We start from the raw sequence: 20,600 nt of genomic DNA, 5'->3' as shown, positions 1-20,600 counted from the left end.
AGAAGATAGACGTATGCGCAGAGAGTAAGAGACGGGTGATGGTCAAAGATATACCGAGAGGCGGACAGAGACGCAACGAGAAGCGGACTCAAAGTGTAGATTCGTTGAATAGCTGCGAAGCGACGGACGGGAGAGACAGGCAACGAGAGAGAGTGGTTGGAATTATACGCATTGAGTACGAATAGCCGGAGATGGAGAGAGAGTGACAGCGAGCGAGAGAGAGAGAGGATGGAGAGAGCGAGCGACACAGCCGAGGGGAGTCCAGGCAGCGACGAGACGGCGTTAGCGAGCGTGCAAGCGCCAGTGAGAGACAAAGAAACAATTAATAGGGACATAAGGAGATGGGGCGAGCGTGAGAGAGAGAGAGAGAGGGGGGAGAGCTGCGGGTGAGATGGGGAGAGATCTCGGGAGAGGTGGGGGGTGGGTGGGTTGGATGGGCGGCGGCGGCGGGGGGGCAAGAAACCGCGAGAGCGATTGAGAGACGAAGCGAAGGCAACAGAGAGAGAGAGCGAGAGAGAGGAGGTGAGAGATAAAGAGAGCTGGGGATAGCAGAGAGAGAGAGAGGGTGGCGGGCAGAGGAGGAGGGGGGGGCGAGGAAGGGCGTGGAGCTCTGCTCGCCAGGGGGAGGGGGATGGAGGAGCGGGATGGAGGATGGAGACGCGGGTGGGTGCAGGGAGCGGCGGTGCAGCGCGGAGAGAGGAGAGGGAGGAATCAGGGGGGGGGGGGCGGGGCGGGGATGAGCGTGGGGGGAGGGGGGAGACGTGGGGGGAGGAGGGGGGAGACGTGGGGGGGAGACGTGGGGGGAGATCGACCCCCCCCCCCGCACGCTCTCCCGCCCGAGCCAATCGGCGTATAAAACGCGGAGGGTCGGGGCCCCCTGCGCCAGCTATAAAAGGCGCGTGCCGCGTCGTCGACGGCTCCAGTCTCACAGCACAGTCCGCCCCGCTCAGGCTCATACTTTCTTCCTGTCCGATTTTTTACGTAATTCATAACCGGGGTTCTTTTTGTTTCTTAACTTCCCCCCCTGCCCCCCCACCACTTCTCAGTAATTCCATTTTTCTTTTTGAGCCCCCCCCACTCCCCCATTTTTTGTGTTGTTTTTTTTTCTCTTTCCGCTGCACGGCTTTGGTTATTGTTGTTGTTATTGTTGTTGTTAGTAGTCGTAGTGGTCGTTAGTCGTCTTTATAGATTTTTCACACGGGCAGGGATTTAGAGGAATATTAATTTTGTGCAGGAGAGTCATTTTATAATTGTGTCTTTATTATTATTTTGGTCACCGTTAGTTATATATTATTATCATTACAATAATCATAATTTATTATTATTTATTCTGCAATAAATAAACGAAGCTTCTTCAACTGTTGGCTTCATTTCAAACGCCCCACCATCCACAGCACCAGCACCAGCATCGGGCCGGCACAGCGATTGTACACGCGCTGGAAGAACATTACTTCGAAACAATGGTCACGGTATGAGAACCAATTTTATATATTCCGAATTTGCTTCGTTTAACATTTGCTGATTTTCACAGCTGCAAGCAAGGTTGTCGGTTCGTAGCAAGCAGCAGCATTGTGCATTTAGCATTGATTTGACAGTATTATCATCATCATCATGATCGCACAGTACGTTGACTTGTTTTGAGATTTATTTGTGTGACGGTTTTTTTTAATGCAACTCTTTCCTAGGGAATTTCCTTTTTTTCTTCACATTTGGCGGCATCTTATTGACAGACATCGGTCGGAGGAGATGACCCCTCTCCATTTCACGCGTCGCGTTCTCATTGTTCTGGTGCACAACCGGACGTGGCTAAAGGGGAGCGTGCGTGAGGACCAGATAGGGAGGAGAATGGTGGCTGAATGGATGGGTGGTGGGTGGGTGATTGTCACACATACACACACACAGAGCTGCTCCCTACCCCATTACCCAGTGTTGCCCGTTGTGTCACACGTGAGTTGACGGATGGGATGAGCCAATGCAGCGCTCGTTCGATGTTGTTCGATCCCTCTCCAAAATATCACTGAAATTATGACAACGCCGAGACGCGTGTGTGTGTGTGTGGAGTGTGAATGACCAGGCCGTGCCGGCTTTTATAGGTGCTCGCGAACAGCATTTGCCCCAACAGTCTGTTAAGGCTACACGGGGGATCTTTGTCTCTTGAACGACTTGGAATGATAGCAGCAGAGGAGTGGTTGATACGGCCCTTTTGTGGTAGGTCGATTTATCTCGATCTTTTTCCGTCAAGCCTTTTGTTCTGTAGGCACAGAGCCAAAATTGATTCTTGATGGAAGATTGTGAGGAGGTTACTTTATTTGTGTGTGTGGGGGAGATAACCAAAACTGGCAATCAGATCTCGCAGTCTGGGAAATAATACAAAAGGGTTACGGCTCAAGCGTGACACGGAAGCGTGCTTTGCATTCGTACGAAATTGCCAATATTTGACTCGCGTTTGTAATGTCCAAACGACACACATATAGAGCGCTCCGCAGACATTTGACGGTGTATATAGCTCGATGTGTTATTTTGTTCTCTGCTTTACGTTTGATTTTTGTTCCGAGATACACGCTGGACTCGTGTAAGATTATATGTTTTTAAATAACGGCATTAGCGACGTGTTAACAGATTATCGCATTGCACGTTTGTAATTTGCGATTGCGAGAGGACTTGCTTTAAAATCAACCTCCCGTTAAAGAGAGACGTTGATTGGGAGTCATTAAAGGATTCAGCTGTTTGTGCAGCTCACAATGCTGGGTTATGTAATCGCGCATAAGAACGACGTTACATTTCTTTAAAACACACATACACACAAGACTTAAAGCTTTCGTGAATGCACGAATTCATATTCTTCGGGTCTTTCGGTAAAGTCACGTAGATAGGTTCTTTGAAGGTTCTTTGAACCTATCTAAAGATAGCTCTTTGAACCTATCTACGTCAGTTTTAACCTATCTACGTGACTTTACCGAAAGACCCAAAGAATACGCACACAAGAGTCGCAATTAAACATGCAAATGCTAGTGCACGCATGTCACATAAGCACGCACAATTGTAATCAACTGCTGAAAGTGCCCCGCATGTCAGATGTACATGACATGGACAAATCATTTGAGCGCAGCGTTCGAGATAAGTGGCGTGCATCAGAGCTCGGCGTCGTCGGTTTGAAAACAGGCTCCCCGGTAGGAACGTGCCTTTGAATGTAATACTCCACGTGCAGCAGCTACTTTCTCTTTTCATTTCACTCCCATGATTATTTTTATCAAAGCACGGCTCGCTGTTGCTCTTCACATCTAACGCGACGAAAAGCGAATTCCGCAGTCACAAAGGAGAGCATTGTATGCGACGGGGCCGCGAGACCGGAGATGCGTTTTGATTAGGGCCACATTTGATTGCTGTGCGCGACCGCGCGCGCGCGTTTATTGCGCTCTCCAAGTAGCTGTCCGGCCTGAATTCAAAATCCTTCTGATTGTGAGAGCTTCAGCAGGCGACGTGGGAATCGGGGGGGTGGGGGGGGGGTAGTGCTCGCCGCCTCCAAGCAAAACAATGAGATGCCCGGTTCATGTGGCTCCTCTTGCCATCCGCACTGGGAGCCTGCCGGTCAGGGTGGCACGTGCCTGCCTTTCCCCTCGTGTCGCGCCGATTCTGTCCCGAACCCTGCACGCTTGCCTGTCTGGTCCTTGCCGCATTACCCCCCCCCGCATCCTCCTCTCCGGTCGAGCCATTCTCTATCTGCTGCTTCGTTGACCGATAACACGAACCAAGATTTAAAAAAAAATGTGTTGCAACAATGCGTGCCCCACGCCGCGTCTCTCGCCGTGTGCGCGAGCGCGTCACGTGGGGGTGGTGGGCGTTGTCCAAGTTGGGCGCGAGACGGCCACTTTGTAGGAAGCTCAATAACGCGCGCGGCCGGCTCGCTCCAAAATCAGATTATCTCTGCAAATCCTCGCCCGGATCGGCCGGACTAAAACAAAGTGGCCTGCACGCTGCAACGCACGCGGCGTGGGTATCAACACGCGCACGCTTACACTGATCCGCTAGAATCCCTTTGTGCCATTACAACGATACACCCAGCCGCAATCCGAACTAGCCCCACCCCGCACCCCCTCGCTTTGCTCCCACCTTCGTCTGTCGCACAATTCCCGACGGTTGTCATTCCGAGTTGATTTGCAACTTTCTCGCGGCGTTGTGCGGTTATAGCCGAGTGCCGAGGTAACCAAATGAAGCCGTTCGCTCCTTTGGCCAATTCATTGCCCGCGTCTTTGTGTTAATTGTTGTTAATTACCGCACAGTTTATTACTGTAATTATGCCGAAAGAGTGGCAAATATAAATATGCATTCGGCAATGCTCCGTGTAGGCATCGCAGGGCTGTGACGAAGGCCCACTGCCCGGAACGTCGCCTCTTTCGGGCAGAGTTGTTGACGGATTGTTGTGTTTGAGTTTTTTTTCATTTGATCGTCATTTTGTTGTTGTTTGTGCTCGTACCCCCACTTGCCAACGCAGCATTTACGAATATTTGTTCTTTTGGCACGACGACAACAACGACTGCTTCTTCTTCTTGTGTTGTTGCTGCTGTTGCTGCTGCTGCGGGAAGTTGTTGATTTTTTTCTGGGTGTGGGTGTGGTGGTGGTGGTGGGAGGCTGGGTGGGGGGAGGGGGCTCCCCCCCTCTCTCCAGGTGCTGGACGCTCTGCAGCGGCGGCGCTTTGTGTGGCCGATTGCGGCTCTTTGTGCTTTGTGACACGGAAATCAACGTCGCGTTCTTGAACGAATTGCCGGAGAGTCTGCACCCCTTTTGTTGAAAAGTGGCCCTCTACCTGCGTGAGGACATAATTAGGGCATCTTTTATTTGGCAGAGGGCGGTGTGTTTCGCGCACCGTTATTAATTACTGATCCAAGGTAAGAGCCCTTCATTGGCTCATGCAGGATGCTTTCTTTGTGTGTGTGTGTGCGCGCTCGCGCCATAATGTCTCATTACTATTCGTATTCAAATCAGACACCGCCGAGGCCATCGCCACAATTAAATGCCGGCGTGAATTAACAAATGTATTATTTTAACGCGGGATCATTAAAGGGGTGAGTGTCCCTTTTGCGTCTTCTCGCGTGTTTTTTTTTTCTTGCACTCTTTTAAACAAAGCCGAAAGGGGTGAAAGCTTTTGACACACCATTTACACTCCACTAATGCAGCTTGGAAATTAAGGTGGCAGCGGGAATGCCTTTTCACCCAGACTATGCATTTTTAATCACGCAAAAATATTGAGTCAATTTATAACGGCGTCGGAGTCTGAGGGGTGGAAATTACGCATGCATCGTCGCGGAAGTGGCGCGGGAGGCGATTTCCACAGCCACGCCGCCGTAATTGCTGTGTGCGCGGACAGAAAAAGAATCACAATAATTCACGGGTTTCTGCGGCAGGATTCGGGCTTTGTGGTGATTAAAAATAGGGTCGGAGGAAGGCACTTGGGACGTACAGTTGAAGCCCTATTCCAACCACACAGGGAGGAGGGTGCTGCAGGCATGACTCCACAGCAACCGGCAATGGTGCACGGCGTCTGTGTGTACGTGTATTGGGAGACAAAGGCGGTCGGGCATGGTTCTGGCCATCCTCCCCCTTGTGCGCCGTTCCGGCCTTCATAGGTGCTCGCTAACAGCACTTGCCCCAACAGTCTGTTAAGGCTATACGGGGGAGCTTTGTCTTTTTGTGCGTGGGGGAGCAGTCGTGTAGCGGTTAGCATGCTGCGCTACGCTACGAACCCGGCGATCCCGGGTTCGATTCCCGTTGACGACCACCAACACCGGTCACGATTATCTGCACCGGGTTCTGGGCCTCCCCTAGGTCGACTCGGCCTCAAATGAGTACCTGGTGCGATGTGTAAACATCGCTATACGCGAGACAAAGGCGACCGGGCGTGGTGCTGACCCCCCCCCCCATTCCCCATTGTGTACCGTGCCAGCCTTAATAGGCGCTAATCGCGAACAAGCACTTGCTTCTACAGTCCGTCAAGACTATAGGGGGGACCTTTATTTTTTGTGCGCGCGCGCGCCAATTACCTGCCCGCGGGGCGCGACCCCGCGTCTCCGCGAGACCTGGCGGGGGACACTTTTTTTTTGTTCGCGGTTGCGGCGGTCACTGCCGCTTCCGGAGGGCGTCGGTTAAGTTCAAGGCCGGACTTTGCCCGCGAGAGGAGAGAGAGAGAGAGAGTGAGTCGTGAGGCAGCGCGTGTTGGCACATCGACTCGCGTTTTGTCATCGTTAATTGCCATCGCCACCGCCACCTCTGCGGAGCGTGCGCCAGAGGGCACGGTAATGAGCGTGAGAAAACCCAGCAGGACACGCGCGCGCGCACGCATAAAAAGTGGACCTTGAAGAACGCGTTGAGGCCCTTTAGCTCGGGGGGCGTAGTGGATGGGGCCGTAGGGCTGCGAAGCGATCAGCAGATGGCAGTACAGCAAGCGGGTGACCCAATCTGTACAGATTTTTTTGGAATGAAAATACCATCGGCTCGCCCGTGTGAGATCTGTCCAGGTAGCCTACGGATACATTTTTGCTGGAGAATGTTTGCTCAAAAAATGTAATTGGCCAAATATTGTACGATTGTTAAGACCTCTTGAGAAGAAAAACCTTCAGTCTCAGTGGATGAAAGGTCATGTGTTGTTGTGGTCATCGTTACATGTTCGTCTCTTTCACTCAGACAGGGCATTGTTTAATTATGGCGAGGCTACCGAAACTTCTGCATGTAATAATTGCAAGAAAAAAAATAAAAACATCTCACAAATTATGAACTAATTACAAACGGCACCTTGCGGTCATGATCTCATCACGGCGGTGTAGCTGGCACACAGACGATGAACGGCCCTAGGGTTTTTGCGGAACGTGCTCCGCAGGGTCACTCAAAGTCATTCGTTGAATGTTGCGGTGGCGAGATGTTAACGACCTCACCTCGTATGAAGGAGGTTGTGAGTTCAATCCCAAAACTGACGCCGGTATATTTGGAGTGTTTTATCCTGTGGTCACGTGGCTTTTTCTCCGGGTCCTCCAGTTCCCCCCCCCCCCCCACTTATAAACAAGGTGCGTTTAGAGAATGTGTTTGGCTGCTATAAATTTCCACGTGACGAGCCACTCCTTTGCGCTATCATTTGTGGCCAGGTCACCACTGAAAAAGAGCTATATTCAGCTCGGTGGGCCTTACCTGGTAAAATAAAGATAGCACTGTGAATAAAACATTAAAATTAAAATTAATAAAAGTAAAATAAAAATAAAATAAAAATCACGACGTTTCGGAGGCAACACAAGCCTCCGTCTTCAGGTGGAACCGTCACAGCACGATAGCTGTATCAAGTTATTAATTTTAATTTTAACTTTTTACCTACGTGACTTTACCGAAAAAACCTAATAATATGAATTATTGCAGTCACGAAAGCTTCAAATCTAGAATAGCATTGTGAAGTTGAATAGTTTATAGATTGTCCACCTATGGAAATGTAAAACGGAAAGAAGCCGCGTGGTGGCTGAAGCCCCTAGCAGCCAATGGCCCCGCGACGAAAGGTGAAAAGACCCTCGATTGTGTTATCAGCTGTGCGTGAAGTGCTCGGGACGAGACGGCGCGCGTGCCGTTGTCTCGCGCGAGTCACGTGGGGCGGTGGTTCGTAACCTGTTGTGCGCCCTGCACCCCCCTCGGGGTGCGAGATGCCCTTTCTGGGGGTGCGAGACGTGGCCGGATTTTTTGTTTTAAGGCAAATAATCGAAACACAAATTTTAGCACGGGCACGTAGGTACAACTACTTTGTTTCATCAAACCTATATATGTATTAAAATAAATAAATTACGAGAACCAAAAGGGTGCAAGGCTGCAGCAAAGGTTAAGAACCACTGCCGCTTTCTACCCTTTGTTTTTATTTACGTCGGATCTGATAGCGATTTTTCACATCGAAGGCTCTATTCAAAATAGGATGGGGACCCTATTGAGATAACCGGTGCATTTAAAATTTCAAGAAAGACAAGAAAAACACTGTAGAATCCAGTAATAATTATAATTGTCTTGATTAACAGCGTATTGTCAATCCGCTGTTGCATGCAGGCCTTTCGGTCATTGAAGTTGTCTGGCCATATTTCACCACGCTGGGCAGTTTGGGTTGGTGAGGAGTTCTGGGGTGCGGGGGGTGACATAGAGCACATGTTCAATTATCACTCGCCATGATGTTGGCCGTGGCTGGGTATCGAATTCAGCTGGCCGAGTTCACAGCGCAGCGCGCTAATTGCTGCGCCATAGGTCGCCCCCGCCCCAAAGATCGTAAATGAGAATAAAATGATGGCGATGATGTCTGGCACTTTGTCGATTCACTGCTGGACGAAGGCTTCTCCATGCTTGCGTGTGTCAGCTGACCATGAACGTGTTTGTTACATTTTAATTCGGCATTAAAGCACAACAAAGTTTTCGGCAAAGCAGGTTTAGCGCTGCTCTGTGTGAGAACACACGTCCGCCTATGTAATTATCAGAACAAAATGAACAATATTGTACGAATAGATTAAAACAGCCAGTTTGACAAAGCCTTTTTATGCATGTATGGTGCAAAACAATCTTATGTACGCCAACCCTCACAAGTACATGTGTAATTATCCGAACAAAAGAAAACATTCCGTGAATAGATTAAACATATCGAGTATGAATGGAGGAATACTCTGTAGGCGGTGTGAAAGTAAAGCGATATGTTGTTAAGGCGTGCGCGATTGAGTGTCCATCTCCATTGGTGGCACTGAACCAGAAGGTTGGAAATTCCACATTCACGTGGAGGGTGCCATCTCACATCATGTTCATTTCTCGCAGGAGGCCATGGTGGTCAGATGTTAACTCCCTCGCCTGGTATACAAGAGGTCGTGGGTTCGATCCCGACCCAGACGCCTGCTGCTGTTTATTTGGAATTTTCGTGTCTTTCCCTCCCGGTGGTCACGTGATTTTCCTCGGGGTCCTCCGGTTTTCCCCTCCACATTTAGAATCGACATCACGTGTTTCGAGCATTTGGTTGCAATACATTTCCACACGCGATAAGCCGCTTCGTTGAGCTATCATTTGTGACAGCCAAGTCGCTTCTGAACAATTGCAATATAGCTGGGTGGGCCTTACCTGGTGAAATAAAAATAAAATAAAATAAACTGGTTTAGTGACCAGGACGAATGATGCGCAGAGCATCGCCACCGTGGCTGAGATTTGACCTTGTGACCTTCTCTACCGATGCCAGTTTCATCGTTCTTGACTGCACCACCATCGGGCCGGAAGAAGAACGTAATGGATAATTGCGACGTAATGATAGCGCTACCGTTACATTAATTACATTTGAACAAAATACTCGTGGAATAATCACTGGCAGCTGCGCGCATGGGGGTTTCGGGCTGATTATAGATCAGAGTCAGCGGGTAGCGCTGCTGACGGTCGACGGGGCTGTGGTCGTCCTTGTTAACGGAGTTGTTCGGCTCCTTACCAGCTGACCCCCCTCGCTGCGTCGCTGCGTTTCGTTGTGTGCGGTTTTCCCCCTCCACGTTTAGAGTTGACGTCACGCGTTTTAGAATATTTGGCCGCGGTGAATCTGCACGCGATGGGCCACTTCGTTGAGCTCTCGTTTGTGGTCCGGTCGCTTCTTATAAAAAGTTACTCTATAGCTCAGTGGGTCTTATCTGGTAAAATATAAATTCGTTACATGCGGTTTGCATTTTACTCATCATGCAGTTATGCGGTTGGACGCGGGACAAAGTCTGTGGATTGTGTGTGTACTGTGTGTGTACTGAGTGTGCACTGTGTTTCTACTGTGTGTGTACTGTGTGTGTACTTTGTGTGTATTGTGTGTGTACTGTGTGTGTACTGTGTATGTACTGTGTGTGTACTGTGTGTACTGTGTGTGTACTGTGTATGTACTGTGTATGTACTGTGTGTGTACTGTGTGTACTGTGTGTGCACTGTGTTTGTGCTGTGTGTGTACTGTGTGTGTGTACTGTGTGTGCTGTGTGTGTACTGTGTGTGTACTGTGTGTGTGTACTGTGTGTGTACTGTGTGTGTGTACTGTGTATGTGCTGTGTGTGTACTATGTATGTGCTGTGTGTGTACTGTGTGTACTGTGTGTGTACTGTGTGTGTACTGTGTGTACGCTGTGTGTGTGCTGTGTGTGTACTGTGTGTGTACTGTGTGTGTACTGTGTGTACGCTGTGTATGTGCTGTGTGTGTACTATGTGTGCTGTGTGTGTGCTGTGTGTGTACTGTGTGTGTGTACCGTGTGTGTGTACTGTGTGTCTACTGTGTGTGTACTGTGTGTGTGTGTACTGTGTGTGTACTGTGTGTGCACTGCGTGTGTACTGTGTGTGTGTGTACTGCGTGTGCACTGTGTGTGCACTGTGTGTGTACTGCGTGTGCACTGTGTGTGTACTGTGTGTGTACTGTGTGTGCACTGTGTGTGCACTGTGTGTGTACTGCGTGTGCACTGTGTGTGTACTGTGTGTGTACTGTGTGTGCACTGTGTGTGCACTGTGTGTGTACTGCGTGTGCACTGTGTGTGTACTGTGTGTGTACTGTGTGTACTGTGTGTGTACTGTGTGTGTACTGTGTGTGTGTACTGTGTGTGCACTGTGTGCACTGTGTGTACTGCGTGTGCACTGTGTGTGTACTGTGTGTGTACTGTGTGTGTACTGTGTGTGTACTGTGTGCACTGTGTGTGCACTGTGTGTGTACTGCGTGTGCACTGTGTGTGTACTGTGTGTGTACTGTGTGTACTGTGTGTGTACTGCGTGTGCACTGTGTGTGTACTGCGTGTGCACTGTGTGTACTGCGTGTGCACTGTGTGTACTGTGTGTGTACTGTGTGTGTGCTGTGTGTGTGCTGTGTGTGTGTGTACTGTGTGTGCACTGTGTGTGTACTGTGTGTGTGCTGTGTGTGTGCTGTGTGTACTGCGTGTGCACTGTGTGTGTACTGCGTGTGCACTGTGTGTACTGCGTGTGCACTGTGTGTACTGTGTGTGTACTGTGTGTGTGCTGTGTGTGTGCTGTGTGTGTGTACTGTGTGTGCACTGTGTGTGTACTGTGTGTGTGCTGTGTGTGCACTGTGTGCACTGTGTGTGTACTGTGTGTGCACTGTGTGTACTGCGTGTGTACTGTGTGTGTACTGCGTGTGCACTGTGTGTACTGCGTGTGTACTGTGTGTGTACTGCGTGTGCACTGTGTGTACTGTGTGTGTACTGTGTGTGTACTGTGTGTACTGTGTGTGTACTGTGTGTGCACTGTGTGTACTGCGTGTGTACTGTGTGTGTACTGCGTGTGCACTGTGTGTGTACTGTGTGTGTACTGTGTGTGTACTGCGTGTGCACTGTGTGTGTACTGTGTGTGTACTGCGTGTGCACTGTGTGTGTACTGTGTGTACTGTGTGTACTGTGTGTGTACTGTGTGTACTGTGTGCTCTACTCGGCAGGCAGCTGTCTCCTCGTGCGGGTTAGCTTTGTGTGCCCCTTTTTTTGAATGCATCTACTACTACTACTACATCTGCTACTACATCTACTACTCTACTACTACATCTACTACGATACTACTACTACATCTACTACGATACTACTACATCCACTACTACTACTACATCTACTATTACTAGCACACAGGGCGAGGGAGACCGACACAGTGGTGATTTGTGTGATTTTCTCTGAACCCAGCGACCTTAGATTTATTTCCGCCCACGGCTGTCCCATCAGTGGCGAGCAGAGGTGTGGACTCGAGTCATGTGACTTGGACTCGAGTCAGACTCGAGTCATGAATTTGATGACTTGCGACTCGACTTGGACTTGCATAACAATGACTTTGTCCCACCTATGAGATGTGGACTCGAGTCGTGTGACTTGGACTCGAGTCAGACTCGAGTCATGAATTTGATGACTTGCGACTCGACTTGGACTTGCATAACAATGACTTTGTCCCACCTATGAGATGTGGACTCGAGTCATGTGACTTGGACTCGAGTCAGACTCGAGTCATGAATTTGATGACTTGCGACTCGACTTGGACTTGCATAACAATGACTTTGTCCCACCTCTGGTGGCGAGTGACATCTGAACAGATAATACCCCTCCCCTCTCTCTCTGCACTGGCTAGCCTGGTGAAGTAGGGTCAAACGATTCCCCACAATCATCGATGTGACGTGACAGAGGCCTTCATCCAGCAGTGGACTGGGATTGTTTAATTCACATTATATTTTTGTTTTCTATTTTAAGGTGAACATCATCACGATTTCCTGTGTTTTATTTTTGTTCTAACGCTATCGTAATTGCTCTGTTTCGTCCACTGCAGCCGGTGATTGTTATTTGCACGGCAATGTAGTCATCACTGCTCGGCATAATATCCCTCGCTCGAAGAAGTGTGATGGATACGAAGAGGTTCTAAGCTGAAATCACTTTACAATTCAGCCCCTTTTTGATATAAGCCCGGAGATTACGATGAAAGTGTGGTACGATTTGCGGCTCTTTGAAAGTTGTAACTTTGTTTTGAGAGACTCTTAGAACCTTGACGAACGGTAAGTCTACAATTCCGTTACGTAGTAAAGTAACATCTAAATATACCGTGTGTGTGCATTAGAAGTTCATGATTCATTTCGTTTATAGGCGGTCACTAACAATCAGGATTTAGCGCATTTACGACAATGGTCAAGGGAGCTGACTCAACCCATCATATCTGTGGAGTAGCTCAAATTAATTCCGTTCATTTGGAGAGGTTACTCGGTAATGCGAACAGGAATGTGGAATTTCCAAGCGGAGACAGAGATTACCAGCACTACCCAGTGCTGCATTCACCACAGATATACTTTAGATGTAAATACACACACGACAAAGGTCCCCCGTATAGCCTTAACAGACTTTTGGGGCAGGTGCTGTTAGCGTGCACCTATGAAGGCACACGATGGGTGGGTGGCCAGCACCACGCCCGGTCGCCTTTGTCTCCTTAGTCGCAATGTTGCAGCAGGTACTCATTTAAGGCTGAGTCGACCTATGGGAGGCCCAGAACTGGTGCAAATAATCGTCACACTCGCGCACACACACACACGTCATACATTCAAAGCACAGAGGTGGAAAGATGAAAGTGAAACTGACAGATGATGCAAGACAGACGAATGGAGAAAGACATGCACACAGAGACATGGGACAACGATAAGCATCACGACCTCATGCTCCAGTCACCGAACGTTGTAAGTGATATTTTTGTGATAATTGTTTTTTTTGCCCTTTTATCTGGCAACAAAACTGACACCTTTTTTACAAGGAGTCATGTTTGCATTGACCACAATACCTGCGGTCGGAACGCAAACAAAAAACACAACTCTGATAATATATGCACTGTCCTTGAAATTGATTGGTCCACACCCGAGACAGCTTTTCTTAGAGCCTGGTCTCACATGGTGTTGGACCAGATGACGCCATAAGGCGCACAACTCAAAGACAATGCACCATCAGAGTATGAGAGCTCGGGGTAAGCATTTACACCATTGGAACCTCCTTTAGCAGTAGCAAAATATTATAGTTGTTTTACCCTTTTATCTGGCAACAAAAAAAGGTGTCAGTTTTGTTGCCAGATAAAAGGGTAAAAAAACAATTGACATATTGTGCTACTGGCTAAGGAGGTTCCAATGGTGATATTTTTGTGTCGAATATGTTGTTGCGTCAAACATTACGCAGTTTAGGAAGAGCGACTGCGCCGTACGGCTCCCCGATGCCTTGTCCGGTCGTACCGTGCGTGGTTTTTTTTTCCCGGCACGATGCCCGACGTTTCGCGCCACGTGCCTGGGGATCTTCTTCGGGAAACTGAATATCCGGTTCCCGAACAGCACACGGCATAGCCCGAAAAGGCACGTCGGAACGATTTACGGAAGTGTGTCTGAGATCATGATGAAGTTTATGCGTCTATTCGACGATCCATAAACTCACATTGTGATTCTCTTCATCTCTCTCTCTCTCTCGCTCGCACGCAACAGAGACAAAGATCACCGGTTTCTCTCTTTAAGAGACCGCGAGAGACGAAAGCCCTGTCGCTGGGCCGACGAGGCACTGTGCGTGAATGCTGCGGTGTGGGCCGTCCACACGCTCGGCCGCCTTTGTCTCCCCAGCGGTGGCTATTTAACACCGCGCCACCGAGGGATGGCTCAAGATTGTGTTGAGATGCGCGGTCACAACCCAGGTCAAGGACGTCGTAGGGCAGAAGACAAAGACAAAGATCCCCTGTAATGCCTGGGGCAAGTGCTGTTAGCGAGCACCTATTAAGGCCGGCACGGCACACGAGGGGGTGTGTGACCAGCGCCACGCCTGGCCGCCTTTATCTCCCCAGTGGCGATGCTTACACACCGAAAAAAGGGACTAATTTGAGGCTGAGTCCACCTAGGGGTGGCCCAAGACCGGTTCAAATTATCGTCACTGGGGTTGACCGTGAGCGGGAATCGAACCCGGGTCGCCGAGTTCATAGTGCAGCACGCTAACCCCCTACACTACCGCTCCCCACTGCACACACACACACGCGTATGAACACACGCGCATACATACACACACGCGCGTGCATACACACACACGAGTGCACACACGCACACACACACGAGCGCACACACACGAGTGCACGCTCGCAGGTATTGAGTAAAACGAAGCGTGGGGGAGAGCTCCCACGGAATGGAGACGGGAAGAGAGAGTGGAACTGACAGACAGATCATGTAGCACGGACAAATGGAGAGAGACAGGCAGGGAGAGAGAGGCACACAGAGACACAAACGGGGACAAATGGGTGAGCGGAGACATTGAGAGAGAGAGAGCTGGTTGGCGGGACAGGTACACGCACACACAATGTGCCTTTTACCAGAAAACATGTTTATTCCATTTTGAATTATGTGCTTGTGAAAAATAACTTACGGGGCATGTAAAATGCACATGCGGGGGGTGCAGAATGGATGCTTTCCCCGATTGATTTTACAGAACACGGAATCATGTTTCCGTACCACCGTGTTCGTGCCGTGTGTCTGTGTAATGCGTTTGGTAGTGCTGGTGGCACGCGAGTGTGAGTGACAGTGAGTGTGTGTGTGTAGTGGGGAGCGGTAGTGTAGTGGTTAGCGCGCTGCGCTACGAACCTGGCGACCCGAGTTCGATTCCCGCTCACGGCAGTCCTGGGCCTCCCCTAGGTCGACTCAACCTCAAATGAGTACTTGTCGCGGTGTGTAAACATCGCCACTGGGGAGACAAAGGCGACCGGGCGTGGTGCTGGCCACCCACCCCTCGTGTGCCGTACCGGCCTTCATAGGAGCTCGCTAACAGCACTTGCCCCAACAGTCTGTCAAGGCTATACGGGGGATTTTTGCCTTTGGTGTATTGCTCATGAGCATCGTGTGCTGCAATCGGCGTCTTAGATATCTGCCGTTTGTGGCGTGCACCGCCCCCTCTAGGTTGACTCGGCCTAAAATGGCAAGCTGTGGTCGTCGATATTGTGACCCCCCTGGGCAAGACAAAGGCAGCAGGGCGTGGTCGGTGCTGGCCACAGGCACAGCCTCCATCGGTGATGGCAAAACACATTTACCATCGAGGTGGATCTTTGAGTTGGTCGTGTGTTTGTATTATGTATGAGTGTATGCGTGTAGCTTTGTCAATTACATTTGGCAATAGGTGTGTAAGTGCTTAAGATATTCGCTAATAACCGTTATCATCATCATCATCATCATCATCCATGGTCTCTCCACTGCTGGACAAAGGCCTTCACAATATCCGCATATCCGCATGTCTGCGTAACGCTGTGTGGAGTAAGGAGTGAACGTGTCCCAATGACTTGCATCATCGGAATCCTCATCTTCACTGGCAGCACTGAGCCAAGCAGTGAACATTCCACATGGCCCGTGACAGTGACCCGGTCCCACCCGCAGTAATCACAAGCCCTTCCGTTGACTCGCACAATGTCACGGAGCTTCACAACGTGGTACTAATTTTACTGACACAGAACTGATGATGATGATGCTGATGACGATGATGGTGGTGGTGTTGGGTTTGGGTCGACTGTTAACTCATGAGCTTGTAATTGTACATAGAGCACGATATCAATCATGTGAACAATGCATTACAACGTGGATATATGTAGGGTCCAATCTTATATAAAAAAAAAACATATATAGTGCACCTCAACACATCTGTACGGAAATAGTGGACAAACGTACGCACAGAAAAATGGAGTGGCTCATTCGCAGCGGGAACTTAGAACATCCTGAGTCTTGGACCAGGGAGGTGACAACGCAGGTGCAAGGGGACCGCAGAATTACATAGGAATCGAACCACGAGTACCCGTCGGCATTGTCTGTTGATGCAGCTCCTGCTGCTGGGCATCTGTGGCAAAGAGCTTCACGGCTCATCGGATTCGTCGCGTCTGAGCAACAATCAGACTTTTGTATTCACACCGGAGGAATTCGATGAGCGATGAATCTCTTTTCCCCCCCCCACAGATGTCCAGTAGAAACATTGATTCTGATCGTGATCAGCGCCAGCTTCGCATCGCAGGGCGAGCTCTCCGATGGAGGCGCAGTGTCTCGCAGACTTGCAGGGTCTGCAGCAGCTTCACTGTACGGGGGCGATGATTGCAAATGCGCTGTTCCCAGTCGAGTAATTGGCAATACCGTACACACGCACGCACACACGTGCACGCGTGTGTGCGCGTGTGTGCGATAGGTCGGCTCGGCCTCGAATGAGTACCTGGTGCGGTGTGTGAACATCGCCCACTAGGGAAACAAAGGACGTAGTGCTGGCCACCCATCTTCCCGTACGCCTGGGTCCGTTTTCATAGCGCGACTCGCTATCAGCACTTGCCCCAACAGACTGTCAGTGCTATATGGGGGATCTTTGCAAACAATGTACTTGCATAGACAGTCATCGCCAACAACAACATCATCATTGTCGTAGTCCTTAATTATCATGCTCAGCATGTCGCAGTGGCTGATGACTTGCCCGAAATTAATCTCCAGATATCCTGGCAAAGAGCATGATGATTCGTGAAAGGGGGTTTGGGTGACTTTCTGCGGATGGCCGTGAGGCATTGTGTGAACGGCGCCGTATAAAATCAAGTTTTGAGTTGGTAAGTTACCCCTCAAGGAACTGTAAGTGAACGTAATTGAATACACATTCGAGAACGCAAACGTTGTTTTAGCTGCTATTGACCTGATCCCTATTTTGCATCAATAAAAAGCAACTACGGGTGTCCGTTTGTAGCAAATTAGTCATGGGTCGGCATATCCAGAATCAGAATCAAAATGTTTGTATATATATACTGGAGGAATCCGATGAGCTATAGAGCTTTTTTTAGAGATGTCCAGCAGGGGCAGGTCAGAACGTTACAACAACAAACGATACAGAGACCAGCCCCCCCCCCCGCCATAGGAATGTGTAATTTCCGCCGGTGGCTCGTGGTCACAGAGACAGAGATGAGCACAACCTCGAGATTTGTGTGGGTCCTGCAACGCATCCTCCTGCCCACTGTCATCGTATCTCCACAACGTAGTGGGCGGTTGCATTTGGGAGTTGAGCCCATATTGCGCAGGGTAGGTTAAAACGAGTACCACTTTGTCGGGACGTCAACAGTGGTTGTGTCCTCTGGACATACGCATCCCCATCATAGGAACGTGGAATTTCTGCCACGGCCCAGGGCTGTCAACGAGAGTTGAGTACCGATTCCTCAATGCTGATCATTTGAGCGTGGAATCTCTGACTTGCATTGTTAATATTCACTACGGAGAAAACGAAAGCGTTTATAGATTCACACATCTTTATTTATTGAGATTTCTATTTTTAGACGTTTCTAAAGTTGTGGAAGCCATGGCAACGTCGATTTTTCGTTTAAAAACTGTAAAATAGGGAGGGGATGGGGCAGTGGTGCGGTGGTTAGCGAACCGTGACACAAAACTTGGTCACCTGAGTTCAATTCCCGGTCACGGCTAACATCAATGGCGAGTGATAGCAGTCCCGACAGAAAACAATAATGTCGAAGTACGGCCAAACAACGATTGACACGGCATGGGGCGCGGGCTTTTATTATGAATATTTTACTCTGTATTTGAATGAATTCAAGAAAACTAATAAGAAACGATTAAGGAATTGAGCATGTTTTAATCAGCAGGAGACGGCAGAGTAATCAAATGCTGCCAGGTTTTGGCTGCCAATGACACCGCGAGTCACACAGCGCGGGGTGGGTAGAACCAGGTCGCATCTTCGCTTCATTTACATGGCCGTTAAAGCGTCGCCGTCGTCCCCCTCCGCCCCCCGTCTGCTTCTTGAACGTGCCACGTGGGGGTTTGTCGCTCGTCCGTCGCGCGCAATTACGCGCGGATTTATCCCCCCTCACACCCCGTCCCCCCAGCACAGCATCGATACGACTCGCCACATTTTTATTTCCTGCGGGGGGGAGGGGGGGCGGTGGATCTCGTTGGGAATGATCTCTCGTCGTTCTGATTCGTTCGGTGGTAACGGTCGAACGCCGTCACGCGTGCTCAGTACAATCGCGACGAACACTCATCACGAAAGCAAACCGGCGCGTGCGGCGACGGCAGCAGAACGATTTACAGGAGTTCGTCAATTCCGCTGCTCGATGAAGCGCTCACACCCCCCCCCCTCCCCCGACTCGCACGTCGTTCTTTCGACAACGATGATAGCCGTGGCCGGGAGTTAAGGTCATGGTCATCGGCCTCGCGAACCCCGCTTTAACCCCCCCCCCCCCCCCCAAGACGTTTGCTTATTTTTCAATGTTAAAATATTGCGGTCTCGCGCAAATTGCATCTGCCCCAATTGCTGAGCAACTGCGGACAAGCTGAGAGGCTGCAGCCAGGCGGAAGTGAGCCAGCGACGCCAGCAATTGCCAAAGCTCTGCGGCCCTCTATATATTAAGATGCTTTTTTAAAGCCAATGAATGAGTGTTAACACGTGTGGGAGATAACCCTGGTGGTACGAGCGAGGGGGCAACGCTCGATCCCATAAAAAAGGAGAGAGATATCGGTCCGCCCTTTGCTGCAGTGACATTTTCATCGTGAGCTCGGGGAGTTTCACTACCATCTGTGTGTGATCCACAAACCCTCGCTGCTGGCTCCACAGTGCTGGGTCACAGCAGCCACGTGCAGCAGCGTAGCCACCACCGCCCGGCTACACGAATAGCAACAGCAGCAGCAGCAGCCTTCATCTATCGGCTGATGGGGAACAGTGTACAAATAAAAATAATGAATCGGCAAACAAAAGATCAAAGCATCTCTTTCGCCGGTGTTTGAGGGAATTGAAGAATTCCTTCTGCAGTGAACAGTTCTAAAAAAAAAAATACCCGGACTGCCGTTTCCAACACGCGTGAGAATCATTACCATGATTAACGCTCTCCCGGCAATGTGCCCAGGTACGACGAGCGGAGCGGGGCGACGACTTACTTATTACGGCGAGGGTAATGATCCTGACAGCTCATCTGTCTGCCATTAAGCCCTAACTAACCGCGCCGTTCTCAGCTCCCGTCATGTGACCGCCACCACCGCCTCACTTCGCCATTCCCTCGATTGTTCTCGGTTCTTTCGGTACAGACTGATGAAGACCGTTCTCGTGTTGCGATGGAAACGTCACGGGTTTTTTGCTTTTATTATTTTCAATGTATCATTTTAATATTTTATTTTTATTATTTTTTCTTCTATCAACGTGACTTTGCCGAAAGAACCAAGAATATGAATCCCTGCAGTCGCGAAAGTTTTAAGTCAAAACATTCCCTACGATTGTGTTTCTCTCTGTGCTGGCACGCCGCGAGGAAGCTTCGCCAACGCTCCGCTTTACAGCGCGGCCCGGTGGTTATTGTCTGAAACGGGGACGTTGACTGAGCCGTTTTTTAAATTAAATTTACAAAGCCCTCACCACTGATTTTCACAAATCGTCATCTCCCGTCATAATGTTTTTTTTGTTTTACGCACAAAGACAAAGATCGTCCGTATAGCCTTTATAGACTTTTGGGGCAAGTGCACGAGGGGCAGGGGGTCGCCAGCACCACGCCCGGCCGCCTTTGTCTCCCTCGTGGGGATGTTTACACAAAGTACTAGGTACTCATTTGAGGCTGAGTCAACCTAAGGGAGGCCCAGGATGGGTTCAGAAAATCATCAGCGGTGTTGGCCGCGAGTGAGAAACGCGCGCAAAACGCACGCAAACAAAAAAAACGCGTAAAAATGCAAAATAAGAATATTTATTTATACTGCCGAAGGAATCCGATGAGCTACAACGCTATTATTCACAGATGTCCAGTGGGGGCACGGGATCAGAACGTTCCAACAACACACAGTACAACAGTCACGATAGCAGTGATTTTTGTACTGCGGCACAGAGTCGGGATCTTTATTTTTAGACTGCGGCAGGAGGAATCCGATGAGCTACGAAGCTTTTTTTTTGTCCCACAGACGTCCAGTAGGGACACGGGGTCAGCAAGTAACAACAGCAATAAAACAACGATAACAAAACTAAGAAAGGTTAGCAAGTCATTATATATATTAAAACAAGTATACAAGTCCGATTTTTCGACACTAACATGCAAGATTGGGCAAGGCAGCAAAAGAAGAACAAAAACAGTCCCGGACCACACCAA

General features: G+C 49.6%; 1 protein-coding gene across 1 annotated transcript in view; it reads left to right on the top strand.

The window, feature by feature from the left end:
* Nucleotides 1–935: 935 nt before the first annotated feature.
* Nucleotides 936–20,600, top strand: part of LOC144726658 (ELAV-like protein 2) — a 141,344-nt gene continuing 121,679 nt past the window's right edge. The window contains exon 1 of the mRNA XM_078605413.1: nucleotides 936–1,469. Coding sequence (XP_078461539.1) covers nucleotides 1,461–1,469 — 9 coding nt within the window. The 5' untranslated portion in view covers nucleotides 936–1,460. The remainder of the gene's footprint in view (nucleotides 1,470–20,600) is intronic.

This window comes from Lampetra planeri, chromosome 24 (assembly GCF_965212315.1).
Source record: "Lampetra planeri chromosome 24, kcLamPlan1.2.h2, whole genome shotgun sequence".
Classification (NCBI taxonomy): Eukaryota; Metazoa; Chordata; class Hyperoartia; order Petromyzontiformes; family Petromyzontidae; genus Lampetra; species Lampetra planeri.
The sequence above is the reverse complement of the archived record's forward strand: the minus strand, read 5'-3'. Positions and strand labels throughout refer to the sequence as shown.